General features: G+C 42.6%; 1 protein-coding gene across 7 annotated transcripts in view; it reads right to left on the bottom strand.

Moving 5' to 3' along the window:
* Positions 1-25807, bottom strand: part of REPS2 (RALBP1 associated Eps domain containing 2) — a 204454-nt gene that overhangs the window by 135799 nt on the left and 42848 nt on the right. For all 7 annotated transcript variants that reach the window (XM_080653923.1, XM_080653926.1, XM_080653925.1 and 4 more), the window contains exons 2-3: positions 5597-5720; positions 1056-1204 (exon numbers count right to left, since the gene is read on the bottom strand). In XM_080653923.1, coding sequence (XP_080510049.1) covers positions 1056-1204; positions 5597-5720 — 273 coding nt within the window. The remainder of the gene's footprint in view (positions 1-1055; positions 1205-5596; positions 5721-25807) is intronic.

Genomic DNA, 25807 nt, shown 5'->3' with positions numbered 1-25807 from the left:
ATATACAATCAGATCATCAAACCTCAGAGGGAAGGTAGGGGAGGGTGGGGGAAAGGGGGAGAGATCAACCAAAGGACTTGTATGCATGCATATAAGCCTAACCAATGGACACAGACACCCCCCAAAATATATATATATATATATATATATATATATATATATATATATATATACACACACACACACACACACACACACACATACATACATATTATTCATCTTCCTAAAATATAACAAATTAATTTACCTTATAGAAGATACTATATTTAATATAATTGACTTGTCTGCATGATTCAATATCTTTATTAAAAGTATGAGCAGTACCTTGATGACTTCAGGATTTACTAATGTGTTAGACTATTTACCTCTTCTTGATAGGCTCACTCTTCCGGCATTTTACACTTTTGTCCCTACCAATCACCATCTGACTATTATAATTAGTGGTCTAATTTTAAAAGCCCATCCTCCCTATTCTTGTTCCTAACTTGCTAATGTGCAATGACAGTAGTTGTCAAGGTGCATTCCAAGCATGCACCCCAAAAAATATGCCCTGGTGAAAGAAGTTTAGTAAATACAGATCTCCAGGTCCCTTTATTGCAGGACTTCTCAGGGCATTTAATGTGCTAATATGCACTATGAATCTCCAATACTGAGGATTTAGTCTTCCCCCCAGAATAGTATATGAAGCAGCATTCCCCAAACTTATCTAGCCAGAGAAACCTTTCCTCCAGACTTTCTTGGAAAACTCCTAAAAGTTACATTTCAAAAAACTCATTTGGAAGTAGATTAATCAAATGAGTGTGCTAAATCGGTGGCCTTACTTTGGACACAATTCTACATTAATGTAGGCTCTAAAGGGCCCCTGGGTGGCTCATGATAATTCCTATGCATTTGGCCTCTATTTCTTGCTACAAGGAAATTTCACTGGCTCACTTCCAAGTCTGTAATTGTAACCCAGATGGTGAGATTTGCTGGAAGCTTGAGAGCAGATAAGAGGCACTGCTACGTGAGGTTTCATGGTCAGTCAAATGGACATGCCTGATCAGATTGTTTACCTGTTTATCCTCATCATCCATTCTTTTGAAGATATTTTTTTCCGAGATTAAATATGGAATTTGAGCCTTAGTTCCATGCAGCTCAGCCGAGTTCCCAAATCGTATGTCACTGTCGGTCTTTGACATCATAAATCGAGGCAGCGGCAATTCTTTAGGACCAGAATCAGAGAAGCTGAAGTGAGACTTTATTTTAGAACTGAGGAAAGGGGAACTCACTGTCCAAAAGATGAATCACTTTTGAGGAAAATTTCCAGAGCACTAAATATAGATTAAATTTTTATTTCGACACAATAAGGACTCCTATAATAATGTCAAGACAGAAAAATGCTACCAGTTTTACCAAAGTATTCTGGCTTAACATTTTTCAATGCCATCAAGTCTTCGTAGACCTAATTCAGGGTTTGGACTCATCTCCCACTTCATCCTTTATTTCAACACCAAGAATAAAAAGGATGTGATATTACATAAATAAGTGACAAGTGGTAGCAGGCAAAACTTACATAGCACTTATTATATGCCAGACACTGTATTAAGATCTGCAAATATTAGCTCATTTAATCCTCACAACAACTCAATAAGGTAAGACTATCATTAGCCTTCACTGACAGAAGTGGAAATAGATATCAATCATTTGAAGTACTAAATAACATCCCCAAGACCACACAGCTCATCTGTGCCAGAGCTGGCTCTTTACTAGTGCCAGTGCGGCTGCCCTACAGAAAGGTCCTTCATTCCCAGGGCAGAACAGTTTCTTATCCTATGTTATTCCTTAATAAACTTTCACATTCTATCTCCAGTAGTCTTTTCATAATGGAATAAGGAAAATGGTATCAAGTTAAAGCAATTAGTCCAATGTTCAGGCAGATCCTACTGTCAAAACCATTAGCCACACTCACGATGCTACAAAGAACTGAAATGTAATAGTCTGATATATTTACTTATCTTTCAAATCTGACAAAACTATTCTGAAAACAAAAATAATGCTTTGGCACATTTCTAGTTCTCAGCACAGAAAATTACACAACATAAACAACTCCAAAAATGGGGATAATATTGTGAATTGTGCATAATGATTTGCATCTGTATCCACTGTTCAGGATAATACTCAGTGTGCCTCTGCGCTCCTATCAGCTCGCTATTCTAAAAACACAGCTGCATTTCCAATGATTGATGCTGTGCTAAAGCCAGAAAACATCTTAGCAACAGCAAGTATCCTAGTTCCCCAGGCAAAGAAGGCCCCTGGTTCTCTAATATCCACATCATGTTTATTTTTAGTTGCTATGTCCACATTTGATTCAAAAAATAGGCAATATGACAGATCCCTGCGTGATCAATCAGCCAAGGGCCCAAGAGACTTAAATAGGATAACCAATCTGGAAAATTAAACCAAGACTCTCCTAAAGAGAGGATGGCTGCCTTTTTTTTTTTTTTTTTTTTTTTTACTGTTTTAATGTTTCCCAACTTCAGCAGCTCTCCAGCACTCTAAGCAGGAATGGACTTCATAAGAGAAAAGTAAATCAAATATAAGCTAATCCTATGGTGTCTCCTCAGAAAGATATTTGTTTCCGCTCAGTCTGCAAAAAAGGATCTGAAAAGATGGAACAAGATCACATAAATAATTTGTACTCTGATCTGCCCAAGAGAGGATGATTCTACTTCTGAGTACATGAGGGCGGGGGGAGAAGTAAATGGTACAGCGTTTGCAAGCTCCCTGACCAGTATTTTACTGGTGTTCAACAGATAACCCTGGCTGTTTAACTCAGCTCTGACTAAGGTGACGCAAGAGATGCCTAGTGCCAATATTTAAGGATGCACTCACTCTCAGGGCCATGTACTAGTAAATGCAGAGTCGACACTTGCAGGGCCCTGAGAGTGAGTGCCCCCTTAAATTATGCACCCTAGGTGCCTCTTGCCTCACCCCAGTTCAGGCCCAGGTATAACCAAATACTCGTAGCTAAAGCAAAGCTCTTGAAAATGCTTTACTTGGCTTTCATTAGAAGCACTCTCAACACTGGTTGCACATAAGAATCACCTGAGGAGCTCTTTAAAACCCCAATGTTTAGCCCAGCAGGTGTAGCTCAGTGGTTGAGTGTCAACCTATGAACCAGGAGGTCATGGGTTCAATTCCCAGTCAGGGCACCTGCCCAGGTTGTGGGCTCGATCCCCAGTTGGGGGCATGCAAGAGGCAGTCGATCTATGTTTCTCTCTTGTCCATATTTCTATTTCTCTCTCACTCTCCCTTCCTCTCTAAAATCAATAAAAACATTATCCTTTTTTAAAAATCCCAATGTTCAGGCCATATCCCAGGCTAAACAGATTAGAATGTCTAGGGTGGCCTCTATTTTTCATTTTGCATTTAAAGCTCTGTAGGTCAGAGGTAAAAGGCATCAGGATTTATAAAACACAACTGAGAAAGCCTTATATTTGTGAAAAGTGTTAATCCTATACACAAGTGATAACAGGCAATCCTCCCACCTATTCCCCACCCCCTCGGAAACTGAACTGTAGATTTGGGCACAAAGCAGGTAAAAGATTTCAGTCTTGCTTAAAATAAGCAACAAAGGTGTCTGAACTTCATTCTTGTATACAACGAAGCAATTCTAACTTCTCCAGAAGATAAAGTTGGAAGATGCTACAATAAAGCTTAATGCCCATTTACAATGGAATGGAAACTATCAGTGCCTACCACAAATCCGCTGTGATGTAAGTTTAACTACAGCAAGTGACTAACAGCAGTGACTGCTATGTCTTGCAATAAACACTAAACGAGCCACTGAAATTATGCTCCATCAAGAAACTTGTTTCAAGGAACCAAATTATGTAATACCAAGGGATGCCTTTTGGGTCAGATTTGTTCCCCCATTTGGATAATATTCCATGATTACAGATTACAGTCAGCACTTACTAAACAGAAAGAATAATCAAGAAGAAGCTACTTTGCATAACAATGAAGAGCGTAGGAACTGGCAGCTGAGCTCCTGGCTCCAAACTCTACTAGCCTTGCATCCTAAGGCAAGTTACTCAACTGCCCTAAACTTCAATTTCCACATCTGTAAGATAAGGATAATAACAGTCCCATAATAAAGACTGCCATTGTTCAGCCACTTCTCTCTTTGCAGGCACATGAGAAAATTACATCCCCTCCAGTCTGCTTTGCAGTTCAACGAATCATGTGACAAGTTCTGGCCAATGCACTGTGAGTAGCAGTAACATGAGTCACATCCAGGCATTTAACTGCTAGGGTGAGAAACTATTTCTCTGTTCTGGCAATTATGGGAACAGGTGCTGTGCTGGAGGTGCCACAAGAACAAGCAGCCAGAATAACAGAGCCACCACATGGAGGGCAGCTGCCCTAGAGTTCACCCCCACCGACTGCAAAGCAGGAAGCGAACCTTTGTTTTGTTATGACACGGAGATTTCAGTGGTGTCTGTTATCACAGCTTATCCTAGGCAACACAGACTGATGCAAATACTGAATGTAGGGCTTGTGAAGACTAAATGAGACAGTGCCTGACATACACTAAGCTTTTGATAAAGATGAGCAGAATGATCACAGTCTTCTGATGGTTAGGGTAAAAGGGCTGTGTTTCCCCAAGCTATGAGAATCTTCTCAGCTATTTGGAGTTGTCCTACAAGGTTACCATGGACTAACCATAAATCCTGAACCCACTTCAAGGTCTACCAGGGACTTCACAGGACAGGTGTAAACAGCTGAGTGGTTTTCATCTCAATATGAGGAAAAGGAAGAAGTTCCTGCATGCTGTGTGGACATATGAAAGCCATTTGTATCAGAGAGAATTACAGGGGACCTCAGCACATGCCTTGATGTGATGAGTATTCACCTTCTTCATACAGATTTGTAAAACCAGTACTGAGGCAGTATAAATGATGACAAGAGTCTGGAGCTTTCCTTTTTGTTCAAGTTGTGGAAAGTGCTCAAGTATACAGTGGGTTGGGAGCAAGGATGGCGAGATAAGAAAATGTTAAATCAAAACTTTAAGAAGATAATTTCATTCTGCCAAAATTGGTACCCCCAAAGTACTTACTAATCATCAGAATGGTGCTTCAAGAATTGGGGAATTAAAGGATGATCAAAGCTGATATGACTGACAAGGACAAGAGAGAGAGAGAGAATGGGGGCAGTTCCACCCAGACTCTCCCACTTACACGTCCCCTTGTCCTGAACAAAGCCTTAAATGACACTATAAATTGCTCAAGTGGAAAATTAAACTGAATGCTATTCTTTTGCCATGGCTCTGGAATTCCTGTCCCAATCTCTTCCTGCTAAAGAACAAAATCTATTTTAATGGCAAGTCAGTTAAAAGGAACTAATCTCAGGTTGCTCTCTGAGTGTTTCCCACTTAAAAAAAAGAAACTAAGATACTTGCTAAGTTTTCTTATTTCAGTTTACAGGGGAGTTGGATAAAGCAAGAAGAAATTCCACAAATGCTTATAGAATAGGCTTTAAATCCACTAAAAATGGTTCTCAGAAATAAGAAACGGGTCATGGGTAATAAAATGTATAACTGGGAGCTACTTACCACATTTAATACTCTCTATCCGCACAGGGAGGCCAGACTGTGCTGCAGCAATTAATTTCAAGGCAATGTAAAACTGAGTTGGACCAAAATAACCAATGCGCTTGGCACCACACAGTTCCGTGATCTGAAAACAGACAAGAAAAGTGATGCTAAAAAAACCCATTTCATAACAGGAAAATGAGACAAGCTATATTATGAAATCTCAAGGATTTCACAGTGTAGCTAACCACAAGTCCCTGGAGAACCTATGTGTACACACTGGTTTCTTTTTCTTACAGTTTACAGGGAGTTATTCAATTCAGATAATTAAATTCTACCTACTCATGATGTTTCAGGACTGATTATTCCTCCTCTTTCAACAATAAAATTAAAGATAACAAAGGATGGCTGTTACTCTTCTTACAAAAGAGAGTGACGTTTTCAGGGGGTGGATTCTGATGTATGAAATCTAGAAAGTCGGTGGGGGCGAAAACAGAACAGATTAGTCATTTCCACTACCTGTGGATGATCCTAGTTGATCGAAATTAAAAGTGATTATTTTTTAAGTTCTCAGGCAAATGATTTCCTAAGCATTGAAATTACATCTTGAGTGCTCGTTTCAGAGGAATAAAACAGAAGTATTTTCAAGATATTGTGCCCTAGCTGGTTTGGCTCAGTGGATAGAGCATCAGCCTGTGGACTGAAGGGTCCTGGGTTCGATCCCAGTCAAGGGCACATGCCCGGGTTGCGGGCTTGATCCCCAGTAGGGGGCCTGCAGGAGTCAGCCAATCAATGATTCTCTCTCATCATTGATGTTTCTATCTCTCTCTCTCTCTCTCCCTTCCTCTCTGAAATCAATAAAAATATGTATTTTTAAAGTTATTGTAATCTTTCATTTGTAGACCTTAAACTAACACATATCCTGTTGTTGGTTTAAAATAACTTAAAGTCAATAACTTTTAGATACTCAAAAGTTCAAATAATTGTAAGTGGGTGTGAAGAATTAAAAAGCATCCCCCACTTTTTATGCCCCACAGGAAAACAGTATATGTTCTTCTAGAAATGTCATATATATATTAGAGGCCCAATGCACAAAATTCATGCAAGGGCCTTGGCCCCGGCCCCCGCCCACCGCTGCCACCACGGCCGGGGGCCTCTGCCACCTCTGCCACGGCCCCTGCCCCTGCCACTGCCACTGCCACTGCCACTGCCATGACCAGGGGCCACAGTCCCCGCCCGCTGCAGCTTTGTCCAGAAGTAAGGACATCAGGAAGGACGTCCAGTCTAATTAGCATATTACCCTTTTATTATTATAGATATATACTAGTATGATGCACACCTGTGTTTTTCCTGTTGGTTATTCAATACTTCATACAAATAGAATGCCACATACTATTTTGCACCATTTTTTCATTTGGCAATACTGTTTTCATACCTCAAGACATCTCAGCCTGGATCCCCACCACCCTCAGGACAAAATTCCATCTCCTTAGTATGGCATTAAGGCCCATTCACAACCTGTCCCTGAGCAGTTTTTCCTAGTTTCATCTCAGGACACACACGCATATGCACACAGTTCTGTAGCTGCATTCAGCTTCTCCACTATCCAAATACATCTTGCCCTTTCACATCTCTGTATCTAGTGCACATGCTATAGGAGATGGGAAACTAAATAGCCTTAAAGCCCTGGTCTGTGCGGTTCAGTTGGTTGGAGTGTTGAACCATACATCAAAAGGTGGTGGGTTCAATTCCCAGTCAGGATGAGTATGGGAAGCAACTGATCAATGCCTCTCTCTCTCTCTCTCTCTCTCTCTCTTTTTTTTTTTTTTTCTTCTTCTTCTTCTTCTTCTTCTTCTTCTTCTTCTTCTTCTTCTTCTTCTTCTCTCTCAAATCAATAAAAAATATCCTCAGGTAAGTATTAAAAAATAAAATAAAGAAATAGCCTTAAAGTCAAGGTTGGTTTTCAATGAAGAAACTAATTAATTTTATGACTTTGGGCAAGTTAATTTAATCTGCCTGAAACCTAATTTCTTCATATGTAAAGTAGAAATATTCTCTCCCTCATAAGACTATTGGAAGAATAAATAAATAAGTAAGTAAATAAATAAATAAATAAATAAATAAAATGCTAAATGAACCCAATACAATACTTAGAAATCTGTCTATACTAATAAAAGCCTAGGTGATCCTCACACCCTCGTGCAACGCCCTCACATCATCACAAGATGGTCACCACAGATGGCCAGCAGGGGAGGGCAGTTGTGGGCGATCAGGCCGGCAGGAGACAGCAGTTGGGGGTGAACAGGCCAGCAGGGGAGGGCAGTTGGGGGTGATCGGGCTGGCAGGGGTGCAGTTAGGCATCAATCAGGCTGGCAGGGGAGTGGTTAGTGGGCAATCAGGCTGGCAGGCAGAAGTGGTTAGGGGCGATCAGGCAGAAAGGCAGGCGAGCTGTTAGAAGCCAGCATTCCCGGATTGTGAGAGGGATGTCCGACTGTGGGATCGGGCCTAAACCAGCAGTCGGACATCCCCCAAGGGGTCCCAGATTGGAGAGGGTGCAGGCCAGGCTGAGGGACACCCTCCTTCCATGCACGAATTTCATGCACCAAGCCTCTAGTCTATATATATAAAAGCCTAAGCAACCTAACAACTGGTTGCTATGATGCGCACTGACCACCAGGGGGCAGATGCTCAACACAGGAGCTGCCCCATGGTGGTTGGTCAGTTCACTCCTACAGCCAACCTCTCATGGCTCCAATCAGCCCCAATCGCCAGCCAGGCCAAGTGACCCCACCTGTGCACAAATTCATGCACTGGGCCTCTAATATTCAATAATTGTTGGGTTCCATCCCATTCACCTGGAACTGAAACCTCTTCACTCCCTACTAGACTTAACTCCAATGCTTCTTCCCAAGTCCCCAGGTATGGTTTATTTTCCAAGCATATTCTCTAACTATTCAAATGTCCAAAAACATCACTTACATTATATAGTCTTAGACTTGCTTCCAAACAAAAGGAGAGCATGAAGTAAATGGGGAATATGGATGGAACAAGTCTGATCAAGAGTTGAAAACTATTGAAATTAGATGATAGGTTCATGAGGGTTCATTCTCCTACTCTGTACTTTTGTATACATTTGAAATTCTCCATATTCAAGCTTTTAATGTCTATTTAAACACATCACATTATATTATATGTTTATCTCTGCCTCTCATTAAAATGTTTTCTCTCTAAAGACAAGGGGTAAGTTCCATTCATCTCCAGGCACAAGGATAGGCACCCAGGATATAGTCAAAAAATTCTCTCAATCAAGTGAATGAACCAACTCTCAAAAATAAAAAGTATCCCTGACCGGTTTGGCTCAGTGGATAGAGCGTCGGCCTGCGGACTCAAGGGTCCCAGGTTCGATTCCGGTCAAGGGCATGTACCTTGGTTGCGTGCACATCCCCAGTAGGGGGTGTGCAGGAAGCGGCTGATCGATGTTTCTCTCTCATCGATGTTTCTAACTCTCTCCCTCTCCCTTCCTCTCTGTAAAAAAATAAATAAATAAATATATTTAAAAATAAATAAATAAATAAATAAATAAAAAGTAACTGTTGCTCTGGCGGGTTTGGCTCGGTGGTTAGAGCATCAGCCTTTGGACCGAAGGGTCACAGATTAGATTCCTGGTCAGGGCACATGCCCAGATTGCTGTCTCAATGGGGGTGTACAAAAGGCAGCCAATCGATGTTTCACCCTCACATAGATGTTTCTCTCTCCCTCTCCCTCTCCCTTTCTCTCTCTAAAAATCAATTTAAAAATCTTTTTTAAAAAGTAACTGAGTTTTACAATACAATCCCTTTATTGTGAATAAATTATACATTTTCAGGTACAGACTTGCCTGTACCTAGAGAAAAACACCAGCTACATTAGTGTAATTCCAACATCAATATAGTTATCTTGCAGACTAGTTCCTAATATTAAGAAATTAGAATCCTTGGTATGTGAACAACTTAACAACTTTAATTTAGTATTGTTAACTCTCGGTTATTTCTTTACCATGACTACCACATAGAACTTAAAAGCTCTTAAAGATAACTGAAATTGCTGCTAAACCACTCACTATGGGATTTTGAGAGTAGTACCTGAATCTGACATTAGTAAATCACCTTTTTTACCCTGGAATCTGTCCTTTGATCCTATATACCACTAGAATCACTGTTTTGTAGCCAACACGGAATAAGTGGAACTGTGATATAAAAGAACATAAGTGAAGTGAGCCCAAAGGTCACTTAGTACACCAAACCTCCAGGAGACATGCCAAGAACATTCTGGAATATTTGAGCCAAGGAAGATAAACTAATTATAAGCCCTTAGAACTTACATGTGGAACCTCATAAATTGGATACTTCTCAATCCTAAAAGCAGGTTAATTTTGTAAGGGTAATTTCTTTGTTTGTTTATCGAGGTTCAAAATGTTCTAAGTCTAAATTCTTCATGGAAAGGTTCTAAATTGTGGATAGAAATAATTTGATGCAATCTAAAGAAAATAATGTGGTGCTTTGTCCCAAATACTTGGTTAGCAGGAGATATTTTATATAACTGCTCCTTCAAACAGTCCAAGTTGTTAAGCTTTTCTCAAAATAAAGAAAAACAATGAAAAGATTCCATGCCTCTTCTTTAGTCTAAACTCCAAACCTGTAACACTCAGCTGGATCCATCTTAGATTACACATTGTGCAAATTTCTAATACAGAACAAGAACCTATGGACTGATATTTGTTTTCTCAGGTGGAAGGCAAGAGATGAAGAAAAAAGAAATGGATGAAATCAACTTCCTTAGAGCTTACAGATGTACAACTAAACTGTCAGGGTGCTGGATATGAATCAGAAAAATTCACCGACCATTTGAAAAGAACCTGGACAAAGTTTTGGAAGAAGATTGAAGGCCACTAAAATAGCTTCCCTCCTACCTAATTCTGAAAGATTAAGTGACTGTGCTGAGTAATCAGTCCACACCCATTCCAGTTTGCCTGAAATAATACTTTCTTTCCTAGCTGGAATGCAGTAAATTTTCAGAACTGTTCAAAGGTTTGAATAAGCTTCTCTCTTTCAAATATTTTTTAAAGGCTTCCTTAAAAAGTCTTGGTGGGAGGGGCAGAACAAATTCGCCAGTGGACCCTCTTTTTTATTCTCTCCCCACTGCAGCTAAGCAAGATTGGTTGCTCACACATGGACTGCTTCAAGTCCTGAATCCAGAATGTGAAACTTCACACACTATTCTCCACATTCCCTCCATGATGTCTTATAACAAGATTATCCCCCAACTCAAACAGGCTTCCAGGGCTCCTTTCACCCTTTCCTATAAAACCTAGACACCTGAACATGGCTTTTGAGGCCCTCCCATCTGGCCCAAACTACCTTTTCAACAACCCCATGTCTGTCTCCTCCCCACCCTGCATCTAAGGCTTCAGCCATTCCACATTCCCACCATCTCTCCACACATGAGAGCTATTCAGGCCTCTGGGCACCTGGTGAGTCCCCTGCCTGGAAGCTGGATGTCTCCCAACTTCTTTACCAACCAGGCTCATCCTTCAAATCCTATCTTTGAAACCTTAGTCAAGTCCATATGGCATGTCTTCTGCATTCCCATAATCCTTTTCACTAGCTTTCGATCACATCACTAGCCTTGCAATATAGCAAAATCAGTATTTTGGCCATTGTTTCCGCTGTACCCCATCTCCTTCCCAAATGCCCAAGACAAAGCAAGAGTATATTTTTACCATTTGTACCCCCCAAGACTCATACTTTATAGTGCTTGCTGTATATTCACTTGGTCAGTGAACTTTTGTCGAATTAATTCTTTTTCACAGCCTGTAGTAGCAAAACTGTTCTTTCATCTTATAATTACTTTTACAAGTGTCTGCTAAATAGGCTTTATCTCACACTATCTAGCCATAAGAGTTCATGCAAGAATATAACAGAATATTAACTTCTTTGTTCCCTCCCTTCTCAGCTAGGAGGGACTGGTTAGGGTCAAAACATGAAGAGTAGGCCTCCACCATGCTTTATTCTGGCCCTCTGCCTCAGTTGCCCAGAACACCTCATTGGTGCTCCAACCACTCAGCACTCCAGAGATGCACAGCAGGCCTTCTTTCTCTGAACCTCCTTCTACTCAGCATACCCCCAGGGGATCTCAGCCCCCAAGTAGACACCCTCAACAACAGAAATATAAAGGAGAATTTGAAGTACATGCTTGCAAGTTGTACCTCAGCCTCTCAGGAAATAGCTGAAGAGCCACATCAACTATCCTGGGTTTCCCCTTTCTGTTCATTTATAAGTTCTAAAAATCAAGAAGGACTTTCAGTTCAGAGGGACCTGGGTGAGCTTCCCAAGAAAATATAAACCCTGCCGAAACCGGTTTGGCTCAGTGGATAGAGCGTCAGCCTGCGGACTGAAAGGTCCCAGGTTCGATTCCGGTCAAGGGCATGTACCTTGGTTGCAGGCACATCCCCAGTAGGAGGTGTGCAGGAGACAGCTGATCGACGTTTCTCTCTCATTGATGTTTCTAACTCTCTATCCCTCTCCCTTCCTCTCTGTAAAATATCAATAAAATATACTTTTTTAAAAAATTTTTAAAAACCCTCATATCCAATTACCCAATATTAGGTACCATAGTGTATGCCTAAGCCAAACCACTACACTGTTAAAGAGAAAGAAGACAATCAATGCTTAGGCATGATTTCAGACAGAGAAGCCTACCTAATACCTGAAAGTATTAATTTAAAATGTTTTGGGCACCTCCCATTGAAAGCATTGTGCCATGTAGAAAATGAATAGCACTGAACAAAACTTATTCTTCTCTCTCTCCTTCTCCTCTTCCTTCCCTCCCCTATCTTCCACCCCTAAATATATTTTTACCTCCCAAGAACAGGAATATTCTCTTATACCAGTGGTCGGCAAACCGCGGCTCGCGAGCTGTATGTGGCTCGCGAGCCACGGTTTGCCGCTCTCTTGACTAATGAGTTTGCCGACCACTGTCTTATACCATCAATCACCACGCCTCAAACATTAATATTATCATATAACACATAATCCATTCATTTCCTCAGTTATCCTAAAAATGGTAGAACTGGATTTTCTTTTTCCAATCCAAGACTTAATGTTCATGCATTACTTTTTTTTGTTATGTCTCCTTAGTCTTCCCCTAGTCAAGAACAATTCCCCTTGATTTTTCATGACACTGAATCCTTTCAAGAGTTCAGGCAAGTTGTCCCACAGAACATTCCACATTTTGGATTTGTATGTTTCCTTGTGGTAACATTCAAGTCAAACATTTCTGGCAAGAACACCACACAGGTGATACTGTGTTAGAACATCCCACCACTGATTGCCAAGTTTAGCCATTTCGTTAAGGTGGTGACTGCCAGATCTCTCCATTGCAAAAACATGTTTTCACATAGTAGTTTGAGACCACTTGAGTATTCTATTCCCTAGAAAAATTGGCTTTTGAATCGGTTAAATACGAATTCTAAGTCGGTCGAGCTAAATTACATCAGCATATACAAAACTGAAATCCTAAGGCAAAATCACAACAAAGATAGGAATGTTATTTATTCTGTGAGGTAGGTATTATTACCTTCAGTTTATGCACTAATAAATGCCACAACTCAAAGTTAAGTAATATGTTCAAGGTCAAAAGTTCACAGCTAGTACTCAAGCCTACATTTAAAGCTCACAGTCTTTCCATTACATCAGGGATTGGAAAACTACTGTTCATAGGCCAAATCTGGCCCACTGCCTGGTTTTATATGGCCCATATGTTGAGAATGGTTTTTACAGATGAACATTTGCAATCCATTTGATGATAGGGAACACTAACTTGAATCCCATTAGGTAAAATGTTACCTCAAAACCAAGAAGTCCATGCTTCCTTCTAGCAGACCTGCATTATCAAAAAAAAAAAATTGTGCTCAATTATTATTATATTTTGAATTTTTTTCAATAAAAAGTTTGTGGAAATTTATTTTCTCTCTTATTATATAAGTATTTGTATAATACCCTCAATTTTGCCTCTTGGCCTACAAAGCCTAAAATATTTACTACCAGGTCCTTTACAGGAAGGACTACCAACCCTGTATAAAAACATATTGCCTTGCCAAAACCGGTTTGGCTCAGTGGATAGAGCGTCGGCCTGCGGACTGAAGGGTCCCAGGTTCGATTCCGGTCAAGGGCACGTAACTTGGTTGTGGGCACATCCCCAGTAGGGGGTGTGCAGGAGGCAGCTGATCGATGTTTCTCTCTCATCGATGTTTCTAACTCTCTATCCCTCTTCCTTCCTCTCTGTAAAAAATCAATAAAATATATTATAAAAAAAAAAACATATTGCCTCTCTGAGATGTACTTTATATCCTGCAGATACCCTCAAATGCCATACATGAAGGGTATTTTCTGTAAATAGCTACAATAAGTAAATACAACTCAAAGAGTGAACACTCCCAGCCCTAGCCGGTTTTGCTTAGTGGATAGAGCGCCGACCTGCGAACTAAAGGGTCCCAGGTTCTATTCCAGTCAAGGGCACATGCCTGAGTTGTGGGCTCAATCCCCAGTAGCGGGTGTGCAGGAGGCAGCTGATCAATGATTCTCATCATTGATGTTTCTCTCTCTCCTTTCCTCTCTGAAATCAATAAAAATATTTTTAAAGTGAACACTCCCTTTAGAAGAAAAGAACATGTGTATTTGCTCCATTTATACATTTGTTTAAAATTTTCAGATGTTTTTGAACAAAAGCTTCCTACAATACTATAAACTTCCATGGCAACCAATTGGAGTAAATGGATGCCATATTTCATATATGAACAAAATCTGTGCAATAATTCACATGTTAAAAAGAAGGTTTTGCTTTTTTTCAGCTTTAAGGTACAATTGACAAAAAACTGTCATATAATTAAAGTGATGATTTGCTCTTATTGTGAAAGAATTCTCACCATTCAGTTAATTAACACATCACCTCTCATATTTACCTTTTTGTAGGGTTCTATTTTGTTTTCTGGGTGTGTTTTTTGGGGGTGAAAACACTTAAGTTCTACTCTCACAGCAAATCTCCATTATACAATATAGTAAAATCAACTACAGTCACCATGTTATACCTTAGATCCCCGCAACTTATCCATCTTACAACTGAAAGTTTGTACCCTTTTACCATCCTCTCCTTTGGCAATCACCATTCTATTCTGTTTCTATAAGTTTGACTTTTTTAAATATATATATTTGTATTGATTTCAGGGAGAGGGAGAGAGAGATAGAAATATCAATGATGAGAGAGAATCACTGATCTGCTGCCTCCTGCATGCCCTACACTGGGGATTGAGCCCACAACCTAGGCTTGTGCCCTGACCGGGAATCAAACTGTGACCTCCCGGTCCATAGACTGACGCTCAACCACTGAGCCATGCCAGCCAGGCTTTTTCTCTCTTCTCTTTTTTTTTTAGATTCCACATTTACTAGTAAGTGAGATACCATGCAGCATTTGTCTTTTCCTATCTGGCTTATTACACTTATTTGCTTTTTATTTTTAAAGGGAAAAGGTGTTATAAATCTTCATAACCATTCTCTGAAACATCCTTCTGAATTTGTGAACATATAATGATCCAAGATCTCCCAATACATAAGCTACTCCCAAGTTGCAAATCAATTTTGGAAGCTACATTATCTTTCAGAATGCCCAAGATGCCGTTTAATTTAGGGATAGAAAGCCTATAATAAATTATAGGCCAAATTCAGCACAGATGCTAAATATAGGCCATATTGGCAGAGGCTATGGCCCAGATCTGCTTTGTCAGCATTCTCAGCCCAAGGTCCCAAACTCACCCCAGTAGCACCAGGCTTGCCACTCTGGCTCTGATGGAATTTGAACAGGGAGTAGACACTGGGGGGAAATCAGGAACTTGTACTAGTGGAAGCACATATGGATGTAACATCCAGAGACTTTTTGGCAAAATCCAAAGAATTTCAATCAACCTCTGGATCTACCAATTCTAACTCTAGGAACTTATATTCCATTTTAGACTAGCAAAAGGACATACTGTCCAAGGTCATTCAAAACATATCATCTAAGATACAGATTGAAAAACATCTACAGGTCCATCATCTAAAATATTAATCAACTGTGCTTCATCCACATAACAGAATTCTAGGTAGCTCTAGTGGACATTTGTCATACCTGTAACTGCCCATCATCTTTTGAAAAGCTTTTCTCCTGTTTAAAGAAATTTCTCAGCTTGAAAGCCAAGAATCAAATTGCTAGGCTCCTTCGCAGCTAAATTGCAAACCTGTGACCAAGTCTCCACTGATCAGATAGATCCACACAAGACTTTGCTTTGGAAGTGAGAAATGAAAGGAAGAGGCTCTGCCCTCATGACTTCCACCTTTACAAGAGCTGCCTTCCTGGTTCGGGATGGCAGTGGAAGCAGTTGCAGTCAATCATACCCCTGCTGTCTGCTGCTCAGTACAGGCAGGAGTACGGGTGGCTTCCACTTCATACTATTACTACACATGGCTTGGAGCTTCGTTTCTGGAAGCAGATGTGGACCTGTTCCTCCAGCCCTCCGAATGATTCCATGAGTTACCTAAAACCATAATCCCTCTACAGCTTAACCATCTAGAGTGGATTCAGTTGTTTGCCACAAAAACAAACTAAAAAGAAATGAGTCGTGATACAGACAGATCATCAGATTAAACTGTTGAAAATGTTAAAAAGCAAGGTGCACAATAGTAGGTACGGTAAGTATCATTTTTTAAGGGGGCCTGCATATAGATGCAGTTACTTACATATTCACACACTGTCCCTGGAAGGTGAAGCTAACAAACCTGACTGCCAGCTGCCTCCAGGCAAAGGCACAGGTTGGCCAGGGCACAGGAGGAGGGAAAAGTTTACTGCATTTCATTTTGTACCTTTCGAATTTGGAATCATGTGGATGTATTATCTTTTTTCTTTTTTTTTTTTTTTGGATTATCTATTTTTAAATGAATTTAGAAAAATGGTGAAGAGAGACAAAGCCTAACCCCGTGTCAGCAAGAAATATTATAGATGGACCCCAAACCCATTCCCCTCCCGCCTGCTCTACATGCAATTTCAAAACAAAGCGCCCAGCTGCACAAAACCGCAGTAGTCCTCACTCACCAAGCCCAGACTTCACAAACACATTGCTCTTTCCTCTAAGTTGCCAACACAGAACAAGGCAGCAGCTTCCTTTATAAAAACTAGTTGTCTTTGTCAAAGGTAGTGCTGTTTAGCTGGGTGACGTTGGGGAAGGCACCTGGCCTCCCTTGGTCTCAAAGCTCATATACTGGAATGAAGCCATCAGACTAGATAGAATGCAAGGCTTTTTCTATATCCAAAAATTCTATAAAAAGGAATTCTACTGGGTGAAAGCTAAAACTATGGTTGAACCTCTCCCTCTGGCGCTTACACTTCTGCTTTGTATTATGGTTCCCAGTATACCTGCTACCTCCCCCTACAAGGCTGTAAGTCTCTTGCCGGTTAATCCTGCATTTTTGCAAATCAACCTTGCATTTCCCACAGCATCCATCCATTTATTTCCACTAGGAAGGCTTTGGGAATAAATTATATATGCCTGCTGAGTTTTAACTCTTCACTGAACTAAGAGAATCCCTATGCATGTTGTTTTATACCTTTGAACTGTGACTTATGTGAATATATCGACCTGTTAAAGAGTATTTTTAAACTTTAAAGGATCAGAGACGGTACCTAATCCCAAAATAGCAAGAACCTCAGGTGAGTTCAGGTAAGTCATCTCATAATCATCTGATTCCAAGCAAAGCCAAAGAGAAATACAACATATCCTCCCTAAACTTTGAATTTACTTAGCTTTTTTGTGTGGGGGAAGGGGAACATTTTGTATTAAGACACAGAAATATGTTAAGGAGTTGAATATGAAATTAATACATCCTTAAACTTATTTTTTAATATATTTTTATTGATTTTTTACAGAGAGGAAGGGAGAGGGATAGAGAGTTAGAAACATCGATGAGAGAGAAACATCGATCAGCTGCATCCTGCACCCTCCCCACTGGGTATGTGCCCGCAACCAAGGTACATGCCCTTGACCGGAATCAAACCTGGGACCCTTGAGTCCGCAGGCCGACACTCTATCCACTGAGCCAAACCAGTTAGGGCCATCCTTAAATTTAAAGAATTCAAAGAAATTCTACACTCAGGCTAGCTACTTTGCTTTTTTACACAATGGATTAGCATATATATGTTTGTCAGAGTGACTCTATAGTTAGTGTCATACTCCTAGACCAGCCGTGGGCAAACTACGGCCCGCGGGCCAGATCCGGCCCGTTCGGCTGTTCTATCCGGCCCGCTCAGCTGTTCTATCCGGCCCGCGGAGCCAAAAGAGCGGAGGGTTCTCTTGCTCTCCCCTCCGCTCCTTCACCAGCTGCAGTGTTAACAAGGCAACGTCGGGAAACACGGCCGCAGCTCCTTCTTCTGAGTGGGCGGATTTATATCCGCCCATTCAGTAGAAGGAACAACCTCTCAATCTTCCAGAGGCTCCTTGTAATGCCCGTGGACGCGTCCCCCGACATCACCCTGGGAATGCGAAGACACGTTATCGTGGTAATGTAGGGAGACACGCCCCTGGAGAGCACAGTATCAGAGCATTAGCTAAAAAGGAGACCAACAACACTGTTCCCACTGAAGATGATGTTTTAAAGACCAAAAACCTTTCAACCCAGTCTACATTGCCATCTACATCTACGTCCCGGGCATAATTTGGAAGTTGCACTAAAGAAAATGTTTAATTTACTGTTTACACATTTTGTTCTTTTCTATTTGTTTTAGTTTTAAATTATTTTATTATATTTAAGTTTAATTTGAAAGGCTTTTGTACCTTTCCTTTGTTAGGCAATTTTATTTTGCCTTTGCCATCTTCAATATAAGGTATGTTATTGTGCTATGATTCCTCCATTTTTTGAAGTTTCAAATTATAATAATTAGTGTTTACATTCTTCTTGTTAAAATGTTTGAAATGAATAAAACTATTGAAATAAAAAAAAAAGACCGTACCCTTTTATGTAATGATGTTTACTTTGAATTTATATTAGTTCACACAAACACTCCATCCATGCTTTGTTCCAGCCCTCCGGTCCAGTTTAAGAACCCATTGTGGCCCTCGAGTCAAAAAGTTTGCCCACCCCTGTCCTAGACTGTCTTCTGGAATAAAGAAGGATTATAGGTAGTCATGGCATTTGATGATAATGATTTCTTACTATGATTTTTGTAAACGAGGCCTTCTTTGGCAGGACAATGCCACAGCTTTTCAAGCTGCCCAGCTGGCTGCACGCGTGCAGCACACATCTGAGGGTCAGGAGTTCATCAGGGCTGGCACCTGCCTGGGGAAAAAAGAGGGATCCAACAACTCAAGGGTGAGGAGTGGGGAAGAGCCCAATGGGAGTGAACCACCAAGAACAAAGGAAGCATCCTCCCACCATCATTGTGATGTAGGCGAACAGTTTAGGGAGAAAGAACAGTAGAATCGACAGTAAGAACATTTACTGAGGGCCAACTGTGCGCAAGTCACTGACTTAAATGCCAAGAATCGATGAGATGAAGGAAATGCACGCAAACTAATCTTAACACCAGAATTGAATTAAAATGCAATTATAGCTCAGATTACAAAAGAAAATTCATTTTAGGATTCTGGCCTAGGTTTCAAGGCTCTGCATATCACAGATTTTGTACAGCTGGAGGCAGCGAAATCTCAAATGAACACAAATGCACTGCCAGAATTATTACATAAAGCTTTTACTGGTTCTGGCAACTCAGACTTATCTCAGTAGCCAAAGGATTCACTTTTCAGGCAATGTGTTTGTTGACATTTTTAGTGCTTTTGAAAAATAAAACTATAGGTTGGGGTTATCTGGTATTTTTACAAGTTTGTTGATTTCAAATCCATTCTATATTTTATATCTTTTATTTTATACACATTCATGGGTGCGTGCACACACCCAATCATACACACATTTCTTTTTAAAAGAAACTAGTGCCTTAGTGAGAGGAACAGTTGAGCCTTGCAAGCCAGGACATCTCATGCAAGTGGAGCATTGTGTATTATACACAGATCCTTGAAATGCTTTCAGAGGGAACAAATGGAAGTTCAGTCTCAGATCACACAGGAGTTCTCTCTTCAGCCTAAACCCAGACAGACTGAAACCTTCTAGCATAGTTAAAAACAGAAAATAAATAGTTTTTGATGGGGAATGCAATCTGACTTCATTAATTGGGTTTCTTTGTCGAATTCCTAGTGAAAACCCTATTTGATTGTTGAAACAGCAAGTGCTCCTCTCGCCTCCATGACATTGTGGCAGCCTCCCTCTGAGGAGACTGAACCCCTTAAAGTGGGCTACTGCAGGGCATTGAAGCTGTAGACAGCCCACCCGCCGCCATTCAGGATCATTCTTCCCCCAGCAGGACCTCATGATAACCAGCAAACTCAGTCCCCTGCATCATCATGGCAAAAGCAGATGGACTTAAGGGGCTTCAGCCCAATCCGCGGAAACCCAGCCCAAGCCCATCCTGCTACTGGTGTTACTGTGACCTAAAAGCCATGTTATATTGACCAGACTGACCTCTTTCCATGACCAAATCCCCTTTCTATTCCCAGCTCAAATATCCATCTCCTTCCCTCTCTAGCTTAACAGATACCCATCATTTGAGACTGACCTTGCTGTCTGTCCTTGTCCTGCACCTCACCCCCAAGTGCCCAGTGACACTTCCCTGATACCTAACCCCCAGAACTTTCTCCTACCACTAAGCTAGCTGTGCTTGCCAGGAGGGACATCTCTAGGACCCAGGTAGATAGATCTCCTATCTCCTACCTTGAATCACCTGTAGACACTGTGCCATCAGCCTGGATAGACTTTGCATTGCCTAATCTGATACAATCAAGCCATCCCACAATGGGGCCCTCTCACAATGGATGAGCAGAGACCTAGGTTCTGATTTCTCCCAGGACACTCTATCCCAAGTACAGTCCACTCTCGCAAGCCATGCCTAGAGATTTAACAACTTAGAGATATTTGATTTTTTAAAAAACAGCCCCTGCCCTCAAAGGGTTTATAATCTATTATGGCCTGAATGTTTGTGTCCTTCCAACCCGCCCCTCCCCGCCCTACCCCCCGCAAATTCATACCTTGAAATCCAACCTCCCACCAATGTGATAGTATTAAGAGATAGGGCCTTTGGGAAGTAATTAGGATTAGATGAGGTCATAAAGGTGGGGCCCCCATGAATGGGATTAGTACTCTTATGAAGTCACAAGAGAGCTTGCTTTCTGTCTCTGCTCTCTACCAAGAAGCTGGGAGCCTGCAACCCAGAAGAGAACCATCACCAGAACCTGACTGTGGTAGCACCCTGATCTTGGGCTTGCAGCTTCTAGCACTGTGAGATATACATTTGTTCTTTCTAAGCCACTCGGTTTATGGTATTTTGTTATAGCACCTGAGATAAGACAATCTGATTGGAGGGTGTGTATCTAGGAAGTCTGAGAAAAAGAATCACCATTTCTCAAACACCTACAACAACACTCTCCAGGCAATATGTGTTTCTCTTTTATGTGTTATTCCTAATATTTAAACTAATCCTACATGAATGGCTTTGCAGATAGGCACTTCAGGGTTTGGAAATGTTATTAGAGAATTTCTGGAAAATGAGAAACTGCCTGAATTGAAAGACCTTGCTGCCCAACAATTTATATTTATAAATGTCACATGAACCAAGTTCACTGTGCAAATAGGCAATCCCTTATGTTCACTATGCTGCCATTCATTCAGTTCCCTTAGGTGGCACACTATAGAAGTAAATGGAGTTTCTTTATGCCCACAAACTGAAAGACACATACTGTCTGTACCTTGGCAGCCAGAAGCACATGCAAATTAGGTGCCACTATTTCCTGGCCTTCCAAATGGCCATGGGCACACATCTGTGAGAGAGGGAGCAGGTGTAAAGGATTCAGCCTCAGAACTAAGTGTTTTCTCTCAATAGAACCAAGGAACAAACCACAAAGCTGGCTTCATCATAACTGTGCTGTAACCAACTGAGCTAACCAGAGTCCAGAACAGAAACTAATGAATACTTGCCATCTTTCTTTTGGCTACCCAGCATCAAAACCCCCTGCCAATGTTTATGAAAATTTCCACCTGCCCTCAGCTCAATACACTAAAATGTCACTTACTTTCCTGATTTCTTCTCAACCAGCGATTGGGCACAGGACCTAAGCTTGGCCAGACACACTGCACAGACATTTGAATCAATAGCCAGTGATGTGAAACAGCAGGAAAAGTAAATCATAGTTTTCTGGAAACAACAGCAACACTAGTTCATAGAGTGGCAGGGTTGCCAAACCCCACACCTGATGTCCAGTGCCAGCAATGTGTAGTGTAGCTAGAAGCACCCACTATTTAGGAGCTATACAGCACCAGCCTCCTCAACAGATCAACTCTGTGGTAGGTATAATATGGCTGTAGTTCTGGTAGTGCTGTACATTTTTCAGGCCTTTTCTCCAGCTTTCCTAGAGAAAAACTGAGCTACCCAATATCCTACCAACAAATTCCTTTTCTGCTTAAATTACCCACAGGTAATTTCTGTTCTGGAGATCGTGTTAGTAAGAATCTTGGGTGTTAGAGGATAGGTCAAAAGGTGAGCCTTAAGTGATCCAGAACATCCAAATTTGGCCGTATCAAGTTAGCTATTGCTGCATAACAAACCACCCCAAAACTTTAGTACCTTTTATTTAGTTCATAATTCTGGGGCTCAGCAATTTGGGCTGAGCTAGCTGGGCAATTACACTTATCTAGGCCAGACTCCACTGATCTCCGGTGGGCTCACTTAAGCTTCCTCAGTAGTTCTTGGGTCAACAAGGTGCCTCTCTCCTCTACATGGTGGAGGACTCTCATTCTCCAGCAAGTGAGCTTGGGCCTTTTCACGTGGTGGCAGAGTTCCCAAAGCAGCAAGAACTAAAGATGAAATGTTTCTTCAGGCCTAGGCTCAAAACTTGCACAAGGTCACTTCTACTGTATTCTATGGTCAAACCAAGTCACAAGGCCAGACAAAACTCTAAGGATGGAGACACAGACTCCACCTCTTGATAGGATGAATTGCAAAGTATTGGGAGAGTTTTTCAATCTACCATACCTGTTTGATGAACAGCATAATGGGGAAGAACTCCTTATATCTAGAATCTGTGCTCTCCACCATTTCCATTAACCACCAACCAATACCAACCATTGATTCAACAATAGCTAACTAGAATAACTAAAAGCAATAAACATACAGAGCTGAGTCTGCCAACTCATTAGCCTGTAAATAATTTCATACAGGAAAGGTAAAAAGTGTTCTGAGACCCAATTTCAAGGGGTCAAGGGTATTCACACAAACCAATAACAAACAAGGTGTTTGAGAATTCAACTCAATTCTGACACTATCTACCTAGATATAGCATCAGATTCCACAGGTTGAAGACTCAGTCCTACAAGAATCCTCCTGTCCCCACTTCAGACACCAGTCACAAGCCCAGGCTGTTTACCTGTGCTTCTGACCAACTATGACTGTCGGGCCTGGGAGGGAAGGTAGGGGAGGGTGGGGGTAAGGGGGAGAGATCAACCAAAGGACTTGTATGCATGCATATAAGCATAACTAGTGGTCATGGACAATAGGGGGGTGGGGGCATGCGTGTGGAGGGGTTTGGGATGGGAATGGGGGGATGAGGACAAATATGTGATACCTTAATCAATAAAGAAATTAAAAAATAAAATAAAATAAATCAGGGATTCTCACAATCTCCTCCTCAGGTTTGATTTATTTGCTAGAGTGGCTCGCAGAACTCAGAGAAACATCCTAATATATAAAACCCAGGGTCCATAACGTCCAAAACAACCAAAGGCTCTACCGACTGGAAGTCAGTCCTGCAGTCAGTGCTGGGTTGCCATGGCGACCAAGCACTGACTGCTGAGGGGGCTGCAGATCAGGCCTACAGAGAGGCCCAGGGTGAGAGAGGCAGGGTCTGATCCGCAGCCTCTGTGGCAGCTGTTGATCAGCCGTTGCCTCTCTTTCTCTCCGGGTTTCCCCAGCAGCCGTGCCTCTCTTTCACTCAGTGCCTCCACAGGGACTGATCAGCCCCACCTCTCTGATCAAGCCCAGAGATAGGCCCAGAGACGCTGACTGGCACAGAAACCAACCAATCAGAACCAAATCTGGGTGAACTGTGAGGGGCCAATGGGCTGCCTAGGAGGTGGAGCTTTTGACACTGACTGGCTTAGAAACCAACCAATCAGAACCAAATTTGGGTGAACTGTGAGGAGCCAATGGCTGCCTAGGAGGCGGAGCTTTTGACACTGACTGGCATAGAAACTGACCAATCAGAACCTAATATGGGTAAACTGCCAAGGCAGAACCTAAGGTGGGAGCTGAGGAGGGGTTTTAAGGGCAATAGCTGTTTGGTATAAGGTGTAAGAAAGCTGTTCAAATTTTTAATGACCAGTTTGGCAGTATAGTGCATATGGCTGGCTATCAGTCCAGATATAGGGATTATGTATTTTTGTCTGCCAAGAGCATCTCCTTCTGCTGAAAAAGGCTCCCCCCCCCCATTTAAGCAATCCTATCCTATATAAACTATCTATACTAATAAAAGGGTAACATGCTAATTAGACTGAGTCAACCTGATCAACAGGGCAGTTGGGGGTAAGATCAGGCCAGCAGGGTAGGGCCATTGGGGGCGAGATCCAGCCAGCAGGGGAGGGCAGTTGGGGGCAATATCAGGCAGGCAGGAGAGGGTAGTTAGTGGCAATCAGGCAGGCAGAGGCAGTTGGGGGCGATCAGGCCAGCAGGGGAGAGCAGTTAGGGGCGAGATCAGACTGGCAGGGAAGGGCTGTTGGGGGCAACTAGGGCGGCAGGGGAGGGCAGTTGGGGGTGATCAGGCAGGCAGAGGCAGTTGGGGGTGATCAGGCAGGCAGGCAGAGAGGTTAGGGGTGATCGGGCAGGTAGGCAGAGAGGTTAGGGGCGAACAGGAAGGTAGGCAGAGGGGTTAGGGGCAATCAGATAGGCAGGCAGAGGCAGTTAGGGGCAAACAGGCAGGCAGGCAGAGAGGTTAGGGGTGATCAGGTAGGCAGGCAGAGAGGTTAGGGCAGGGTTGGGCAAACTTTTTGACTCGAGGGCCACAATGGGTTCTTAAACTGGACCAGAGGGCCGGAAAAAAAGCATGGATGGAGTGTTTGTGTGAACTAATATAAATTCAAAGTAAAGGAGCGGAGGGGAGAGCAAGAGAACCGGATAGAACAGCTGAATCCAGCCCGTGGGCCGTAGTTTGCCCACGGCTGGGTTAGGGGCAATCAGGAAGTCAGGCAGGCAGAGGCAGTTAGGGGCAATCAGGCAGGCAGGCAGGTGAGCGGTTAGGAGCCAGTGGTCTCAGATAGCAGTCGGACATCTCCCAAGGGGTCCCTGATTAGAGAGGATGCAGGCTTGGCTGAGGGAAAACCCCCCCAATGCATGAATTTCATGCTCTGGACCACTAGTCCTATCTAATAAAGAGGGAATATGCAAATTGATCATCATGTTGCCACAAAGATGGCGGCACCCACAGCAGAGGCAAGGTTTCCGTAACACAAGATGACTGTACCCACAGGGGAGGCGGGGTTTCCATAACACAAGATGGCTGCACCCACAGCAGAGGCTGAGTTCCCATAATGAGCCTTACCGAGCAATCAGCAGGGACCTGAGGCTGCGTGGCACTGGGCTGGGGCAGGGGACCTGAGGCTGCGCCCCCCACCTGGTGGGGCTTGACAGGGGACCTCAGGCTGTGCCCCCCACCCCGGCGCCAGGCCAGGGGACCTCAGGCCACACCCCCACCCAACGGGGCTTGATGGGGGACCTCAGGCCACACCCCCCGCCCCAGCACTGGGCCAGGGGACCTCAGGACATGCCCCCGACAAGGCACCAGGCCGGGGGACCTGAGGCCATGCCCCCAGCCTGGCAGGGCTTGATGGGGGACCTCAAGGTGCACCCCCCACCCCAGTGCTGGGCCGGGGGACCTCAGGCCACACTCCCTGCCCCAGCCCAGGCCAGGGGACCTCAGGCCATGCCCCCACCCAGCGGAGCTTGAAAGGGTACTTCAGGTCGCGCCTCCCACCACAGCACTGGGCCGGGGGACCTAAGGCTGCACCCCCCACCTGGCATGTG

This window comes from Plecotus auritus (genome assembly GCF_963455305.1).
Source record: "Plecotus auritus genome assembly, chromosome: X".
NCBI classification, from domain to species: domain Eukaryota; kingdom Metazoa; phylum Chordata; class Mammalia; order Chiroptera; family Vespertilionidae; genus Plecotus; species Plecotus auritus.
Note: the sequence above shows the minus strand (reverse complement) of the source record. Positions and strands in the feature narration are given on the sequence as shown.